The sequence below is a fragment of the Rutidosis leptorrhynchoides genome, chromosome 7 (genome assembly GCF_046630445.1).
Source record: "Rutidosis leptorrhynchoides isolate AG116_Rl617_1_P2 chromosome 7, CSIRO_AGI_Rlap_v1, whole genome shotgun sequence".
In the NCBI taxonomy this organism is placed as follows: Eukaryota; Viridiplantae; Streptophyta; class Magnoliopsida; order Asterales; family Asteraceae; genus Rutidosis; species Rutidosis leptorrhynchoides.
In genome coordinates this window covers 357696397-357715460 of record NC_092339.1, presented here as the reverse complement: position 1 = coordinate 357715460, position 19064 = coordinate 357696397, and the positions used below count along the sequence as shown (strand labels likewise).

Here is a 19064-nt window from a genome sequence, read left to right as displayed (position 1 = left end):
TTAATCAAGTCTTAACAAGTTTGATTGCTTAACATGTTGAAAACATTTAATCATGTAAATATCAATCTCAATTAATATATATAAACATGGAAAAGTTCGGGTCACTACAGATGTCGCCCATATAACCATTTGCGTCCCACTTTCGTTACAAACTTTCAAAAAATGTACCAATGTTAACATTTCCTACCGATTACCTGCTGAACCGGTAAAGATAATTATTTAACTTTTTTTTCATTTTATATGTTCTGATATCGCCCATATACTTTCAGTTTCTGTTCGGATGTATCACCGACGTGTCATGACTAATTAGAAGCCACGTCATCAATTGTTTTCATTACAGGTAAAAAAAAGTATAATGGCCGATATCGATACATTTTTTTAAAGTTTGTAGATGACAGTGAGACGCAAATGGGTATATGGGCGACATCAGGATATTTGAGAAAGTATATAGCCAATGACTTTAACCCTATCTTTTATTATAAAGACATAAAAGGATGATACCCTGATGACTGATGCTCAATTGCTCATGGTTCTGGATCATTGAAAGTTGATGCTCATGATTTTGGATCATTGGAAATTGATTTAAACGTGAAAGTGTTGATAATGTTGTAAAAAAATTGGGGGTTGTAACACGTACCATACATGCAAAGCCTTAACAGCACTCGATCAGCTATAGTAACAGCAACTCAAACTATAACATGTCGTCTCAGGTGCTTACAAGCATCACATATTATTGTTATTATTTAATTTTTATTTTATTTTTGTTAATAATCGTATTCGTTAGTCGTTACTGGCTTCATTTGTTGGTTGTGTGTGTTTAGTTCAATTGAGCAAATAGGTGATGAAAATTGTTTAAATTTGATATTGTATATTTTATTGGTTGACATCATTCAAGGAATAGTAGCTCTGCTAATATCTGATATGAAAATTCGAAGTCGGTAATTGCAAAATTTGGTTTTCTTGAGAATTCAAAATGTTTTGTTGGTAATGTCATAGCGCTTAGCACATCATATGTAAAACATCCATATGACATAATTTCTTAATCTTTTTATGAGTGCAATATAGCGTCTAAAATAAAAAGAAGTCATTTCTTCATTCATAGTGAAAGACCTCAGGATTAAAGAATGTCCTCTCTCTCAATGTTCTATGGATAGAGAGATTGTTTCCGAATGGACCTCCGGCCAATAAGTAGGTTAAAAAAAGTGTGAGACGCCATGAAAATGGTAGAATCAAATTTCCATGGGTTTCAAACTTGCATAAAGTTCATTTTAGGCTTTAAGCGACAGTTAAGTCGCCAATAAATCGACGCTTGCTATTGAACATCATTCGACAGTCAAGTCTCACTCATTATTAACCGGACACATCGTTGACATCATTTGTTTCTCTCGACCTAGAAAAGACACATTGTGACGAAGAAAGCGAATTGCAGGTGGGCTAAAAGAGGCTGAAGTTCACTTCTGGTTTATCTCATCCTCGGGTAAGTATTACATTATTATTATACGGAGTAATAACTAAAATCTGCATTTGGCTTCAAGGTTGGATGTAATCTTTTCATATTTTGAGGTATAATTAGGAAACCAAAAGCAACTGCACCTGTCTTATTCTCAGGCAAATGACCGAATGTCCGAATTAGAAAGCACTAGTCCGGATCCGGCCCGCGCGATGCGGCGGGGGCTTTCGGCCTGTGTATTCATATTTAACGTAGCGTTGTGTATTTACAGAGGGGAAAACGGCTCATGTCTTAAGCGCCGTTTTAGATGTCGTTGTCTTAAGCGTTTTTTTAAAAGTGTCCGTTTCGAACGTAGTTTGTTTCGTTTTGTTCATAAAAAAATTCTGAGTGTAACGGTGCTGTCGGAAAAATTTAACTTGCGGCGAACAGAAAGATACGGGCTGTCGTTGTGTTAAACGTTTTTTAAAAAGTGTCCGTTTCGCGTATAGTTAGTCCCGTTGGGTTCGTGAGACTTTTTCGAGTTGAACGATGGTCTCGGAAAAATTTAACTCGCACTGAGCGAGAAGATAGATCCCGTTATAAATTCGGGGGAATTAGTTTCTTTTATTTTAATATTGCACTTTCTACCCCCGAGAAAGTGTAAAGTTGAGGGTCTGTTGTGTAAATTGAGCCGAATTTGAGGGACGAACTCAAAATTACAATCCAAATTAACTAAAGCTACACCATTAGGCATGAGTTTTACAGTAGTATATAAAAAATGGTTAAAGCCAAAAATAGGATACAAACTTATACAAATGTACCGATGTCGCCCACAAACTCATTTTCGTCCTATTGTCCCCTACAAACTTTCAAAAAGTGTACCGATGTAAACAAAAACTTTCAAAAAGTGTACCAATGTAAACAAAAATGACTTGCTACCGGCTAAACTGGTTAAAATCAACACGTGCCGTTCGTGGATTGGATCTTAATTCTTAAAAAAAAAATAAAAAAAAAATCAGGTGAAAATTAGTATGTAACAGGTCAAAACTATAAAATGTTGATATTAGCAGATTTTTTGAAAGTTTGTAGGCGACAGTAGGACGGAAATAAATTTGTGGGCGATATCGGTACATTTGTGTAAGTTTGTAGCCTATTTTTGACTTTAATCCTGTAAAAAAAATACAACTTGCATGGCTCTATTTAACCCAGACACACATATATAATTGATATATGCTCTAGAGAACTAATAACATCACATCGAAATACCCTATTATCCGGAAAAATCCTTAGTAGATGTTTATCCTAGACGATCAAACTACCATAGCATTAAAATACAGACATAAATCATCAAATCACAAATAAAATATATTCCATTCCAGAAAACAAATTAAGAAAGCAAACTCAAAAACTCAACAACAACAAAAAAATAAAAAAATAGGTGTCAAACAAATGAAACACTATACATATAACACCATCTTCTATAAGGGATATAGCATGCTTGATGATTGCAGTAGTAGTAGTGAATAGAGTAATTAGAGAATATATTAAAGAAATTGCTTTATCTTTTTTTTTTTTTTTTTTTCCATTTGTTTTTATTAACTTCTGAAACCAAATGCAGACCATTTCTTTGATGAGGTTTCTTTCTTTGTCTTCTTCGAATTAGGATCAATAAGATTCTCTAGCGATTTCGCCTTTTTGTTCCTCGACCTCCCCGCTTCTTTCAAAAGCGCTGCTAGCCTCTTCTTCTCATCGTCAAAATCCGGGTTTGCAGTTCCTAGTTTTTCTTCTCTTAATTTAAGAACATATTCCAAAATCTCAATTGCATCTTCCACTCTGTATATGTAGCATTAATTAATTAGTAGTATATAATAATTAATACGAGTAATAATCATGGTGAGAGTCCACTGTTCACAGTGGCAAAACAGTAAATACACCGAACTTCGGGGTATTTTGGTAAATCAGGTTTTTTTTGAATTTTTTTTTCCAATATTTTTTCATTACCTTTTTATACTTCCTTTTTCATTCCTTTATTGTTTTTACGTTTAATTGCCAAACGCTGACCTTTTTTGTTAACGTTCAATTAACTTAACGTTAGTTGACCCGTTAACCGTTTTTTTACGTTCAATTAACCGACCGTTAACCGACCAAAAACACCCCGCAACAAAGCGCGAGCTTTTTATCCTCGTTATAAATTGAAATTATAACTTAGAAACATCATGTCTCAGATTTTTAAATGAAAAATTTACCTCCCCAAAGCATCGTATGTAGCTGCAAGATTACTATACACTCCAAGTGTATCTTGATGACATGGCCCACACTCTTGTTCTAAAATTTCCCTTGCTTCCTCAAACAACTCAGCAGCTTCATCTATTTTAAACAGTTGTACACAAGCCAACCCCATCTGGTTCAATACAACCCCAAAGAACGCCGATTTTCGTTCTCCACTAGCTCGAAGTTTGGCGACAGCACTTTCAAACGCTCCTTTTGCATCTTCATATCTTCCCAACATGTAAAACATAACACCCATGCGTGCTTCAACACCTGCAATAGTACTTTGCTGACCTGGCTTGTCTTCTAGAAGCTTCATCGATTTCTGTAACAACCTCAATGCTTCTTCAGGTTCGTTGAATGATTCGTATATTGCTGATATTTCTGTCATTCCACTAGCAATATCTTCTGGTGTGGTCCCGGGGACCGGTTTTGCGTATATTCGAAGAGCGTTTTCACAATAAGATCTTGATTCTCGTAGCTTACCGGTTTTGTAGTAAAGGTCAGCAAGGCGTACGAAAACGGATGCAACAGAAGGATGGTTGTCACCCTTTGATGCTTTGAATACAGTAAGTGCCTTTTGATAAGAGAACACGGCTTCATCAAAACGAGAGAGTGATAAATAAATGTTGCCGATGCTGAGATCGATTGCAGCAACTTCGTTATCTTGTCCGTTGGCAATCATTGCCATGCTGGCAAGTACAAGGTGTTCTAAGGCTGATTCGTAGTCACCTTTCGCCTCACATATCAGGGCCATTAATCGCCTATCAGCTGCTTCTTCAAGGGATGCAGGTTCACTATGCACTCTGTGGATTTCAAGGGTTCTTTTGCATAAGGTATCTGCTTCATCAAATTGCATTGCTTGGACATGCGCCTCAGCTAAATATCTACAGAATTCAACTTTTATCCATAAATTAAAATTCTTCTAATATCGCATAAATGATAAATTTAATCAACTAATAATACTTGTTTCACATTCTCAGGTGCAATTTGCAGTGATGCTGCATCACAAACTAGTCACTATATCGATGTTTTTACATTATGAAATCAGCAAGATCCTTACATCTACTTGGTTCAAGAAGACCTTCTCAGAATCAAATTCTAACACTGAATCATATCATATTCTAATTTATTTGCAAGTGTGCCCTCATTCTATAAAACTAGAATTATATCCAGGAATTATTATTTATTATTCATATTCATAATAATAATAATCAACCACCACTAAATCAAATAGCTATCAGATTTTACTAGTTAGTTCCAACGTCTACTACTATATAAGGAAATTATATTATAATCTGACTAAAGTATTTCCTATAATTACTGTATACAAGTAAATTATTAATATTAATTAACTAATAATAATACTTGTAATAGAATGATAAAATTAAAATATATATTTGGAAACAAATAAATAAGTGAAAAATGAGATTGTAAATTAACCTGCAAGTTTCAGCAACTCTGGGATCAGTATCACCTAAAGCTTCCATCTGAATCTTCAATCCTTCCTTATAACACTCAATAGACCGATCAAGTTGCCCTAACATTGAATGCGTATCACCTAACTGCATATACCCTGAAAACGCTGCAAGCGCGTGATCTGCACCTCTTGATACATCAGGTACCTTAATTGCTCTATCCAACACCGGAATCGCTTCTTCAAACCTCCCTAAACTGCAATAAATCGCCGCAACAACATGCAAACACATCGCCAGATCCAGACTCGGTTCACCTTCAACCGCACATCGCTCAAACGACTTCGATGCACGGAGTGCATAATCCAACGCTTTGCTCGGTCCATCACCGGACGCGATTGTATCACGCGCGAGTTTCAGTAAAAACGGACCTAGATCCGGATTGTCTAGCGAAGATTCGTCAAGTAACGAGTGTTTTTCCGGCGATTTCTTCTTTCCGGAGCTCCGATCCGGTGACGGCTTGGCGCGTGAGGACGACGGTGAAGGTGACGGAGGTCTCCGTTGCGCCGGTGAGGCTGTTTTGGTGTTGACTGAATCAGAACGTTCATGATTTGGCCGGATCTGGTTGTTTTGAGTGTTGTTTTCGTCCGGAATGGTGATTCGCGGCGGCGTTTTGACGGAAACTAATCCAGGCATTATTATGATGATGTATTCAAATTGAAATGGAAATTGAAATTGTTATATTATACAGAAATGTAACAGATGTTTGTATAGAATTTGTTAGTTATAAATGCAGAGGGATTGATTGATTAAACGGAGATAAGAACATGTGACCATTCAGGATGGTTTGTTGGTGACTGTTACTGGCTAGCTGTTGCAGTTTGTGCGTGTATGAGAGAGAGAAGAAATAAAAAAAAGGTGAGATGATGATATGATGAAGCAACAAACAATAAAATCAGTGAAGTGTGGGGTCCACTGCTGTACAGCTCAAATAAAGTGGATGGGCCCACTGGTGGATGAGATGGCATATAGCACAACCTGTTTGGATGAGATGGAATGTATAGTGTAACTGTGTATAGGAATCGAATCATGCCAACACAATAATTTGCGTGCCAATCAAATTGGCCAGATCTTGTTTTGATTATTTTCGAGCTGCTACATTTGATAATTTTAAGTCGGGAGGTTATTGCTTCAAAAGTAAAAAACCAAGAAATGTGTTCTTAGCTAAAATTAAAAGCACGGAGAATGGTGACCTAGGTTAATTACACGTTATTGAAATGTAAATAAAATAATATTATTTCTACATTAAAAGTTTCTTTTCTTTTCAAAAAGAAAAAAAAACGAAGCAAAAGCTTCGTCGCATGGGCGACTAAACTCAAGTGACATAGATGATGACATGGGACACGACACAAAGGAGAGTGGTGTTACCGGTGATTTAGTAGTGACATGGGTAGTGACACCCTTGACCCTCCAATTATGCATGCTCTAATTGGGTACGAATTCAAAAAATGCTAGTAATTCCGGAAAATTGACAAACCGGGTCGCTATATCGTGGTGGTGACGGTTCATTTAGGTGGTTTCTAGAAGAGTTTAGGCGTTTGCAGGTAATGGTGGATTATTGGTAAAGGGTACTACATGTTTTTGTAGTTCTATGTAATTTGGTGGTGTTTGGCCAACAAAGATGGTTTTGGCGGATGGTTTGGCGTGTCATTTAGTTGGTTTGGTTCAATTGGTTATCGGCTGTTTATACAAATCTCCCTTCCCGTAATTTTTTCATTGCGGTGTTGCCTCGATGCAAGTAGACGGTCTCAATGAGTGAATGGAAATTTCAACCAGTAGTTGTATTTGTTTATGTAGTGTTAGTTTTAATGTTTATCAATATGTATGTTTGTTTTTAGGCACACGACCATTTCAAGTAGATCGTTGAATCTACGGATATGTAACACTTATGATTTTTTAGATCAACTCAATTTAATTTAGGGTGGTTATGAGTGCATACCCCCTCTCTCTACCTTTGCATTTCTCTCCTTCAAAATCTAACTTAAAATGCGTTTAATAAAACAGATTAATTTAGCGTTGAATAGTTCATAATCTGAATATTTTAGGTTCTGAATAAAAATAAGTTGTTTGATAATCATTTTGAATGAACGATATGAATTTGATAAAATTATCTTATTAACTTGTTACATGAAAAAAAACTCAATATACTTGTTTGTTAAGTGTTTTGGATATGATTTGAATATGATGTAATATAAAATTTAGGTGATATATAAATTTTCTGGCTCATGGAGTTACACTGGTTCAAAATTGGTAGATATAAGAAAATTAGAAAATAGGGGGTGCAATGTTAATTTCCATTCTTTTGGTAGGAAAATAAAAGAACAAATTTGGTACGTAAAGGATTACGGAGTAATATAAATTTACTAGTTTTTGAGCCCGTGCGTTGCACGGCTATTCAAAACCTGTTTATTAGTTACATAAAAACATAATATTTTTTTCTCTAGCGATCTTGGTTCACAATAATGACATATAAATGAATAACGACACAATAATGAATATGTATCGTAAGTGGTCTATTGATTCACAAGTGATAATTAATCTATATGGCTTGCTATAGAGTAAGGGAGTGTACACTTTTTTTTCTTAAACAAATTATATTTGACTCGTGAGTTGTTATAAGGATAGATGTGTTCTATTATAATTAAATATATTTTTTTAATTGATTAATTATAACAATCTCTTAGAATTACCCGTACTAAATTGCTCTCATTTTTTTTATTAATTTCTTAATTCTCTAATATTGTTATTAATCATTTATTTAATGGATTTTAATCATAATCATTTAGAATTTGACAAGTGTAAATTTTACTTGTCATTAACCCCTTAAAAATGGTTTGTTGACAAGTAAGCTAAATAAATCTCTTTTTTTTTTATATAACTATATAGATTGTAACAAGATGCACAGTAGTAGCCTTTTTCTCCAATTTAAAATTATTTTATTTTTTCACAGTTATTTTTTGGAACAACAAAAACTGTATTAAATAACCCGTAGCAAGACGCTAGGAAAAAAAGGGATTACACCGGTTTTTGAAGCCACCCGTTCTAACTAATACACTTTTGAAGCCACCCCGGCTTTTGAAGCCACACGTCCAAGATAGGTCGCAACGATCACTGTGATTTTCTTTTGGATTCTGTATCAACCCTCAAATTGTATCCATGAACTAAGCTCTTGCCAAAAAAAAAAAAAAAAAAAATGTGGAATGGCAAGCTCCATGTCGAGCCATATATCAATCTTCCTCCAAATATCATGCTACTGGGCATTGAAATAGTACATGTTCTGCTGATTCAATACCATAACGACCAAATACACAACCAATCTCTTCATTCTCCAGCCCTTTTTCCGATAACTTTAACCTGGTAGGTAACTTGTCTAAATAAAGTTTCCACAAGAAACTATTAACTTTACGAGGAATGTAATTGTACCATCGAGTACTAATTGCAGCCGTAGGTAAGTTTACGTCATCAATAACTTCTCGAGTAATTCCCACTGAAAATAAGCCGTCACCAGTAATCTTTCAGGACCAGCTATCATCTTGAGCTGATAAGTTGATACCACCGATCACATATACCATCTCCTCTAATGATTGAGCATCTCTGCTACCCAAATTCTTACGGATCCAAGACCATTCTCACGAACCATTAACCCATATTTAAACCACCTTGCATTAAGAGTTAGCCTCAAGATGAAACAATACAGTGAATAACGATTTGCTAGAATGCCACCTCCACTCCAATCGTCGAGCCATAAGCGTACTGTATTGCCATTTTCAACCTTTCTATATGATATAAATTGAGGCAAATATTTATTTAACTGTGCGTTAGAGTAAATCTATAAGATTCTTGCTCAAATACCCTTTTGCCGTGGTTTTAGATCCACTACCCCCGAGCTAGACCCATGAATCGATCTGATAATAATGGCCCATTTAGCATTAGATTGTATGACAATCCTTCAAATCCATTTAAGAGTAAGAACCATATTAAATGCACGTAAGCTACCAATATCTAAACCTCCTTTTTCGAATGAGGCTAAAGTATCACTCCAACTCACCCAATGCATATTTGTAGTGTCCCCAGATGAACCCCAAAAGAAACCGGCACATATGGATTCAAGTTCATTAATAACGAACTCCGAGCACTTGAACAAAGACGAATATTAAATTCCTAAACTTCACATAACCGATTTCACAAAAGTGACACGCCCTCTTATAGAAATCATAGAAGCTTTTCAACCCGATAATTTCTTCTTATACCTATTTTTTCTTAACCCAGGTATCCTAGGGCGACTATCCCGCTTTGCGAGCAACCCGAAGTCATTGCGGGCTGTTGGGGGAGAATGTGGGTTAATGTGAGATTATGCTTAATGACTATACTAATCTTAACCCATAACAATAAGTGTTTTGATGATGACATATGCACATAACTAAAGGTGATGGTAGACATCTTGACATAAATATATAAGTTCACTAATTCACACTTACTCTAGCAAAAGACCAAAACCAAATAAAGGTTAAAATGAAAACGTAAGCTACACGGTTAGGTCCACGGTCGACCGCAGGTCAGACCGTGGAGCCTTGCACCCTGATTTGTGAAATCAGGGATGCACAGTCGACCTCACGGTCAACCATGGGTCAACCGTAAAAGGTTCTTGTAACATCCTCAGATCGGGCCTAGACGTAAGATGACTATTTTTCCCTTAGGCATAATGGTGTGGTTAATTATGCTTTTATTTTAATAAAATGTTTGGTGTTATTTTATTATTTGGTTAAGACCAGTTTGTGACAAGGGTCACAGAACATGTTTGTTTATTTAATTTGGACTCCGTTAGGGCAGTCAAATTAAGTACGAAATTTATCAGATAACTGGTAAATACCCGTGTGTGATGGGGTATTGTATTTAGCTTAAATATATAAGCTTGTGACCAGCCTTTCTCTCATTCTTTCTTGAAACTTCTAAAATTAGCCCGTACCTAAACTCTCACTACTTGAAAACCCTAATCTCTAGATCTTGATTTGGAGCTTGAATTGTGTTTAAAATCGATTTCCTTGTGTCATTGTGAGTCTATCAAGGTAAGATGTGATGACCCGGGAATTTCTGACTAAATTTAAACTTAATCTTTATATGATTTAATGTTTCCGACACGATAAGCAAAGTTTGTAAAGTTGAATCTCAAAATTTTGAACTACTCAATTACCCTTCGATTGTTCTCAATGATTTGCGAACAATTATATGTAAATAGATACGTATACTATAACTTGAAAACGTAACAAAGTGTTAAGTAAATGATACTGTGCATTAAACTTATTGATTTGAATATCTAGTTGATATATTTAACTACGGAGTTAAAAGATTATGCCAAACGATTGAATTAAAAGATATTTATTGAGTCCCTTAAGAATTATAATATTATTACGAGTCTCTGTTGTGAGGTCCACGCTGATTTAAGAAATCATTCATTTTTAACGATATTCGAAATAAATGATAAAGTGTTTGATGACGAAAGTTAGATAAAAGTTAGTGGAAAACTAAACTGCATAATATTCAATTGATTGTGTTACAAATGTGTGAAAACGTTTTCAGATATTATAGAATTGATTGTTAATATGTGTTTGTTTAAATAACGTAATTTAGACGATACAAAAATAAGGAATATTAACTGATGGAATTAGATATATGAATAACTTGCGACGTATATTTAAAACGTGTTTATAAATATTAATTTGGTTACAAAACGTTTTGATTTAAAACAATATTATTAAATATACTTCATTAGATAACGAACCATTGATTTATAGAAGTAAATCACCAAACCACTCGAAAGTTTAAGATACACTTTGAGTGATATAGTTTTTTGATAATTTAAGACTATATTTTAACAAAGGTACGTGTGATGACCCGGAAATTTCTGACCAAATTTAAACTTAATCTTTGTATGATTAACATTTCCGACACGATAAGCAAAGTCTGTAAAACTGAATCTCAAAATTTTTGAACTACTTTCATATATTCAAATACCTTTCGGTTAATACTATAACTTGAAAACGTAGCAATGTATTAATTGTTTGATAAAGTACATTAAACTTATTGGTTTAAATATTTATTTGAATATATATGATAAGTTGGAATATTAATTATATGAATAACTTGCGACGTATATTTAAAACGTGTTTATGAATGTTGAAAATATATATTAACTTGGTCATAAAATGATTTGTTATTATATATATATTAACAAATAGCAAGACAATGATTTATAGAAGTAAATGACCAAAACACTCGAAAGTTTAAGATACACTTTGAATGATATAGTTTATTGATAATTTAAGACTATATTTTGACAAAGGTACTAGTCACAAAACGTAAATTGCGAGTTTTCTAAGCGTACGAAAATGCGTTCGAGAAACCGGAACCGGGACATAAGTCGAGTGACAACGTACGAGTCATCGGAACGAAAATTACTAGTCAACTATGCACATGAATTTAATATAATATATAATTAATTATTTAAATTATATATATTATATATATTATATAATAATATGTCGACAAACAAGAAAACAAAAACATTTTGAGCTAGATCAGGCGGCCATGCGATCGCATGGAAAATACACTAAAAACCCATGCGATCGTATGGGCATCAGATTCCAAAAAGTTGCCTATAAAAGGCCAGTTTCTGCTCGAGTTTAAATTTCACATATACTACTCCCTCTAATATTATTATTATTTATTATTTATATTAATATTATTAATATTATTATTATTAATATTATTATTATTAAGATTATTATTATTATTTATTTTATTATTATTAGCAGTATTATTATTATTACTAATTATATCACTTAAAATACTACGACGAGGTCATGAGGGTGTCACTTTCAAAATGGGTTTTCAAACGGGATAGAGCTAAGGAAACTATGGGTTATTACTAAGGAGGTTTTGAGTATTGTTCAAGTGTTTTGCTCGTGAGTCAAACTAGTATTTATCATCTCCGTTCCGTCTACATACTTTCCTACAATATTGAATCACAATATTGATACGTTGAAATCTACGGTTAATTTTGCATTCCGAGTTTCGGTCACTTTTTGGTAAATGACCTTATGTGTTGCTAAGGTGAGTTTCATTGCTCCCTTTTTAATTGCTTTTGCAATATATATTTTTGGGCTGAGAATACATGCAATTTATTTTAAACGCAATGGATACAAGTACATACTTAATTCTACACTGAGTTTGAACCGAAAATCCCTTAGCTTTGGTAACTAGTAGCTGCCGGTACATAGGATATGGACTGGTGGGCGCGAATAACAGTATATGGATCCATAGGGCTTGACATCCCTGTCCGAGCTAGAGCACTAGCCTTTTAACGGACGTGTGTTATTTGAGTTTAGGACACGTTGGTGTGCGTGTATTAAAACGAATGGGGTATTTATCATTATAACGTTAAAGCTTAGTTACCAGGGTGCTCTGTTACGTAGAATCTATTGACAAACTTTTGATAAACGTTTCTGGATGAAACAACTGAAATCTTGTGATCCACTTTTATATACAGATTATGCGAAACACTAAAACTATGAACTCACCAACCTTTGTGTTGACACTTGTTAGTATATTTATTCTCAGGTTCCCTAGAAGTCTTCCGCTGATTGCTTATATGTTATACAAGCTATGTGCATGGAGTCTTACATGGCATATTTTTCAAGGAAACGTTGCATTCACCAAATCATCACCATGTATCTTATTTTGACTGCATTGTCAACGGAAGTACTATTGTAAACTATTATTTACGGTGATTGTCTATATGTATAAATCATCAGATGTCGAAAACCTTTGATTTAAATATTCATTTATGGTGTGCCTTTTCAAAAGAATGCAATGTTTACAAAACGTATCATATAGAGGTCAAATACCTCGCAATGAAATCGATGAATGACGTGTTCGTCCATATGAATTTGGAGCGATTGTCACAGTACGTGTCACGAAACGTAAAATGCAAGTTTTCTTAATGTACGAAAGGACGTTCGAAAAACCGAAACCGGGACATAAGTCGCGTGATGACGTACGACTTATCGGAACAAAAATTACAAGTCAACTATGCACGTGAATTTAATATAATATATAATTAATTATATAAATTATATATTATAAATATAATTAATAAATATGTCGACAAGCGTAGGACAAAAACATTTGTGAGCTGTCATACTGTGATGACCCGGAAAATTTCAACTAATTTAAACCAATTCTCTATACGATTTATTATTTTGGCACGTTAAACAAAGTCTGTTAGATTGAGTCTCAAAATTTTAGAACTGTTCATATATACAATTACCTTTGATTACTCTCAACGATTCATGAACAATTATATGTATGTATATATATATATGTACAAGTAAAAACGACTTTCCTACAGTAAAACACTATTTGCTACAGTGAAACCGTATTTTGCTACAGTGCTACAGTGATTTGCTACAGTAAAACACTATTTGCTACAGTAAAACACTATTTGCTACAGTAAAATACTATTTGATGTCGACAAACTAGCAAACAAAAGGGGTTCAGGCGGCCATGCGATCGCATGGCAAAAGCACTGAAAATCCATGCGATCGCATGGGGACCAAAATCAGGAAACATGCCTATAAAAGGCCAGCTTACTCGACGAAATATAATCACTTTTTCTTTCTTCTATAAATTTATATTTATATTTATAATTATAATTATAATTTTAATTTAAGTTTAATAATAATAAGGTATATTTGAGGGTGTTTTAATTCGGGTTTCAAACCGCTTTAAGCTAAGGAAATATTGGGTATTGTTCGGGGTATTGTTCTTGAATCCAAGGCCAACCATACAGTCGTCTACCATCATTACGTCTACGCAATTTGCCTACAATATTGAGTCTCAATATTGAACTGTGAGTTTATAGTCCCCCTTTTTAAATACTTTAAATATTTTTGGGCTGAGAATACATGCAATTTATTTTAAACGCAATAAGACACAAGTACATACAAAATTCTACACTGAGTTAAACCGAAAATCCCTTAGCTTTGGTAGCTAGTAGCTGCCAGTACATAGGATATGGACTGGTGGGCGCGAATAATTGTATATGGATCCATAGGGCTTGAGATCCCCGTCCGAGCTAGAGCGCTAGCCTTTTAACGGACGTATGTTATTTGAGTTTAAGACACGTTGGTTTGCGTGTATTAAAATGAATGGGGTAATTATCACTATAGCGTTAAGTTTAGTTACCAGGGTGCTCTGTTACGTAGAATCTATTGATAAACTTTTGATGAAATCTTGTGGTCTATCTTTATATATGTTTATGACTCGAGCAATTAAACCTATAACTCACCAACATTCGTGTTGACTTTTTAGCATGTTTTATTCTCAGGTCCTTAGAATGCTTCCGCTGTGATGTGCTTGTTGCCTGCATGAAGTCTCTCATGCTTTGTACAAAGTTTATTGCATTCAAAATAAAACTGCGTTGTGTAATAAATAATTGGACTGTGAAGTCAACCTGTAAATTAAAGACTTATGTATTTTGGGGTTTTGCTTATACCTAAGCACTCGCCTACATGTTTATAACTTTCTATGTTTAGAAAGTCACTTATTTTAATGAATGCAATATTTTATCAAAACGTATCATATAGAGGTCAAAACCTCACTGTGGAATCAATGATTAACGTGCTGCGTCAATAGCGATTTTGACGGGTCGTTACACATACCTTCCCATGCGATCGCATGGGAAATGGCTTGGGAAGCCATGCAATCGCATGGCACCCTTTTGCTGGCCACATCTATAAATTCGTGATTTCTGTTTCTGATTCATTCATATATCTATCTCTCGACTCTCTCTCTCTCTCTCTCTCTATATATATATATATATATATATATATATATATATATATATATATATATATATATTATTAAGATTATTATTATTAATCTTATTATTAATAGTATTAGTATTATTATTTTTACGATACAAAAATAATAATATACATAAAATATTACGACGGAGTGATGTCCAAATGATTTCAAAACGAGTTTTCGAGCAAGCTAGAGCTAAGGAAATTATGGGCTATTACCATGGAGGTTATGAGTAATGTTCATGGGTAATATTCGCAAGTCAAACCTAGTGTTTATTATCTCCGTTACATCTACGTACTTTCCTGCAATATTGAATCACAATATTGATACGTGAGCATTCATATCGTATCTTTTATATATTATGTAGTGACCCGAAATTTTCCATGTTTATATATATTAAATGAAATTGATATTTACATGATTAAGTGTTTCCAACATGTTAAGCAATCAAACTTGTTAAGACTTGATTAATTGAAATAGGTTTCATATAGACAATTGACCACCCAAGTTGACCGGTGATTCACGAACGTTAAAACTTGTAAAAACTATATGATGACATATATATGATTATATATATAGTTAACATGATATTATGATAAGTAAGTATCTCATTAGGTATTTTAACAATGAGTTATATACATAAAAATGAGACTATTGAATTTAAGAAACTCGAAAACGTTATATATAACGATTATCGTTATATCAACGTCTTACTAAGTACATATGAATCATATTAAGATATTGATACACTTGGTTAATTATGTTAAATGATAAGTAAATATATCATTAATTGTATTAACAATGAACTACATATGTAAAAATAAGACTACTAACTTAATGATTTCGAAACGAGACATATATGTAACGATTATCGTTGTAACGACATTTAACTGTATATATATATATATATATATATATATATATATATATATCATACTAAGATATATTATATTTCATAATATCATGATAATATAACAATTTAACATCTCTTTAGATATAATAAACATTGGGTTAACAACATTTAACATGATCGTTAACTTAAAGGTTTCAAAACAACACTTACATGTAACGACTAACGAAGACTTAACGACTCCATTAGAATGTATATACATGTTGTGTTTTGATATGTATTCTTACACTTTTTAAAGACTTCAAGACACATATCAAAATACTTCTACTTAACAAAAATGCTTACAATTACATCCTCGTTCAGTTTCATCAACAATTCTACTCGTATGCACCCTTATTCGTACTCGTACAATACACAGCTTTTAGATGTATGTACTATTGGTATATACACTCCAATGATCAGCTCTTTGCAGCCCATGTGAGTCACCTAACACATGTGAGAACCATCATTTGGCAACTAGCATGAAATATCTCATAAAATTACAAAAATATGAGTAATCATTCATGACTTATTTACATGAAAATAAAATTACACATCCTTTATATCTAATCCATATACCAACGACCAAAAACACCTACAAACACTTTCATTCTTCAATTTTCTTCATCTAAGTGATCTCTCTCAAGTTCTATCTTCAAGTTCTATGTGTTCTTCATAAATTCTATAAGTTCTAGTTTCATAAAATCAAGAATACTTCCAAGTTTGCTAGCTTACTTCCAATCTTGTAAAGTGATCATCCAACCTCAAGAAATCTTTCTTATTTACAGTAAGATATCTTTCTAATACAAGGTAATACTCATATTCAAACTTTGGTTCAATTTCTATAACTATAACAATCTTATTTCGAGTGATGATCTTACTTGAATTTGTTTTCGTGTCATGATTCTGCTTCAAGAACTTTCAAACCATCCAAGGATCCTTTGAAGCTAGATCCATTTGTCTCTTTTCCAGTAGGTTTATCCACAAAAATTGAGGTAGTAATGATGTTCTTAACATCATTCGATTCATACATATAAAGCTATCTTATTCGAAGGTTTAAACTTGAAATCACTAGAACATAGTTTAGTTAATTCTAAACTTGTTCGCAAACAAAAGTTAATCCTTCTAACTTGACTTTTGAAATCAACTAAACACATGTTCTATATCTATATGATATGCTAACTTAATGATTTAAAACCGGAAAACACGAAAAACACCGTAAAACCGGATATACGCCGTTGTAGTAACACCGCGGGCTGTTTTGGGTTAGTTAATTAAAAACTATGATAAATTTTGATTTAAAAGTTGTTCTTCTGGAAAAATGATTTTTCTTATGAACATGAAACTATATCCAAAAATCATGGTTAAACTCAAAGTGGAAGTATGTTTTCCAAAATGGTCATCTAGACGTCGTTCTTTTGACTGAAATGACTACCTTTAAAAAAATGACTTGTAACCTGTAATTATGACTATAAACTTATACTTTTTCTGTAATGATTCATAAACTTAAGTTCAATATGAAACCATAGCAATTGGATTCACTCAAAACGGATTTAAAACGAAGAAGTTATGGGTAAAACAAGATTGGTTATTTTTGATTGTTGTAGCTACGTGAAAATTGGTAACAAATCTATATTAATCATATCCTAGCTAAATTATATTGTGTTATACATGTATTCTAATATATTATGTAATCTTCGGATACCATAGACACGTATGCAAATGTTTTGACATATCATATCGACCCATATATATATATTATTTGGAACAACCATAGACACTCTATATGCAGTAATGTTGGAGTTAGCTATACAGGGTTGAGGTTGATTCCAAAAATATATATAGTTTGAGTTGTGATCTAGCCTGAGACGTGTATACACTGGGTCGTGGATTGATTCAAGATAATATATATCGATTTATTTCTGTACATCTAATTATGGACAACTAGTTGTAGGTTACTAACGAGGACAGCTGACTTAATACACTCAAATCTTTAAAACATAATAAAAATGGTTGTAATTATATTTTGATCATACTTTGATATATATGTACATATTTGTATAGGTTCGTGAATCAATCCGTGGCCAAGTCTTATTTTCGAGGAAGGAAATATCTGTGAAAGTGAGTTATAGTCCCACTTTTAAAATCTAATATTTTTGGGATGAGAATACATGCAGGTTTTATAAATGATTTACAAAATAGACACAAGTACGTGAAACTACATTCTATGGTTGAATTATCGAAATCGAATATGCCCCTTTTTATTAAGTCTGGTAATCTAAGAATTAGGGAACAGACACCCTAATTGACGCGAATCCTAAAGATAGATCTATTGGGCCTAACAAACCCCATCCAAAGTACCGGATACTTTAGTACTTCGAAATTTATATCATATTCGAAGGGTGTCCCGGAATGTTGGGGATATTCTTATAAATGCATCTTGTTAATGTCGGTTACCAGGTGTTCACCATATGAATGATTTTTATCTCTATGTATGGGATGTGTATTGAAATATGAAATCTTGTGGTCTATTGTTACGATTTGATATATATAGGTTAAACCTATAACTCACCAACATTTTTGTTGACGTTTAAAGCATATTTATTCTCAGGTGAATACTAAGAGCTTCCGCTGTTGCATACTAAAATAAGGACAAGATTTGGAGTCCATGTTTGTATGATATTGTGTAAAAACTGCATTCAAGAAACATATGTCGATGTAATATATTTCTATTGTAAACCATTATGTAATGGTCGTGTGTAATCAGTATATTTTAGATTATCATTATTTGATAATCTATGTAATGCTTTTGAAACCTTTATTGATAAAATAAAGGTTATGGTTGTTTTAAAAATGAATGCAGTCTTTGAAAAACGTCTCATATAGAGGTCAAAACCTCGCAACGAAATCAATTAATATGGAACGTTTATAATTAATATGAACGGGACATTTCAGTTGGTATCCGAGCGTTGGTCTTAGAGAACCAGAAAATTTGCATTAGTGTGTCTTATCAAGTTTGTTAGGATGCATTAGTGAGTCTGGACTTCGACCGTGTTTTCTTTAAAAATGATTGCTTAACATTTTTGTTGGAAACTATATATTATTAACATGTAAATATTATGTGATATATTAATCTCTT

The 19064-nt window shown here is 33.3% G+C and overlaps 1 protein-coding gene across 1 annotated transcript; it reads right to left on the bottom strand.

The window, feature by feature from the left end:
* Positions 1 to 2780: 2780 nt before the first annotated feature.
* Positions 2781 to 6013, bottom strand: LOC139857177 (protein KINESIN LIGHT CHAIN-RELATED 1). Its single transcript, XM_071845912.1, has 3 exons — positions 5141 to 6013; positions 3676 to 4584; positions 2781 to 3262 (listed from the first exon to the last, which is right to left on the bottom strand). The coding sequence occupies exons 1-3, from the start codon at positions 5806 to 5808 to the stop codon at positions 3025 to 3027; spliced, it is 1815 nt and encodes a 604-aa protein (XP_071702013.1). The 5' UTR covers positions 5809 to 6013; the 3' UTR covers positions 2781 to 3024.
* Between the last annotated feature and the right edge of the window lie 13051 nt (positions 6014 to 19064).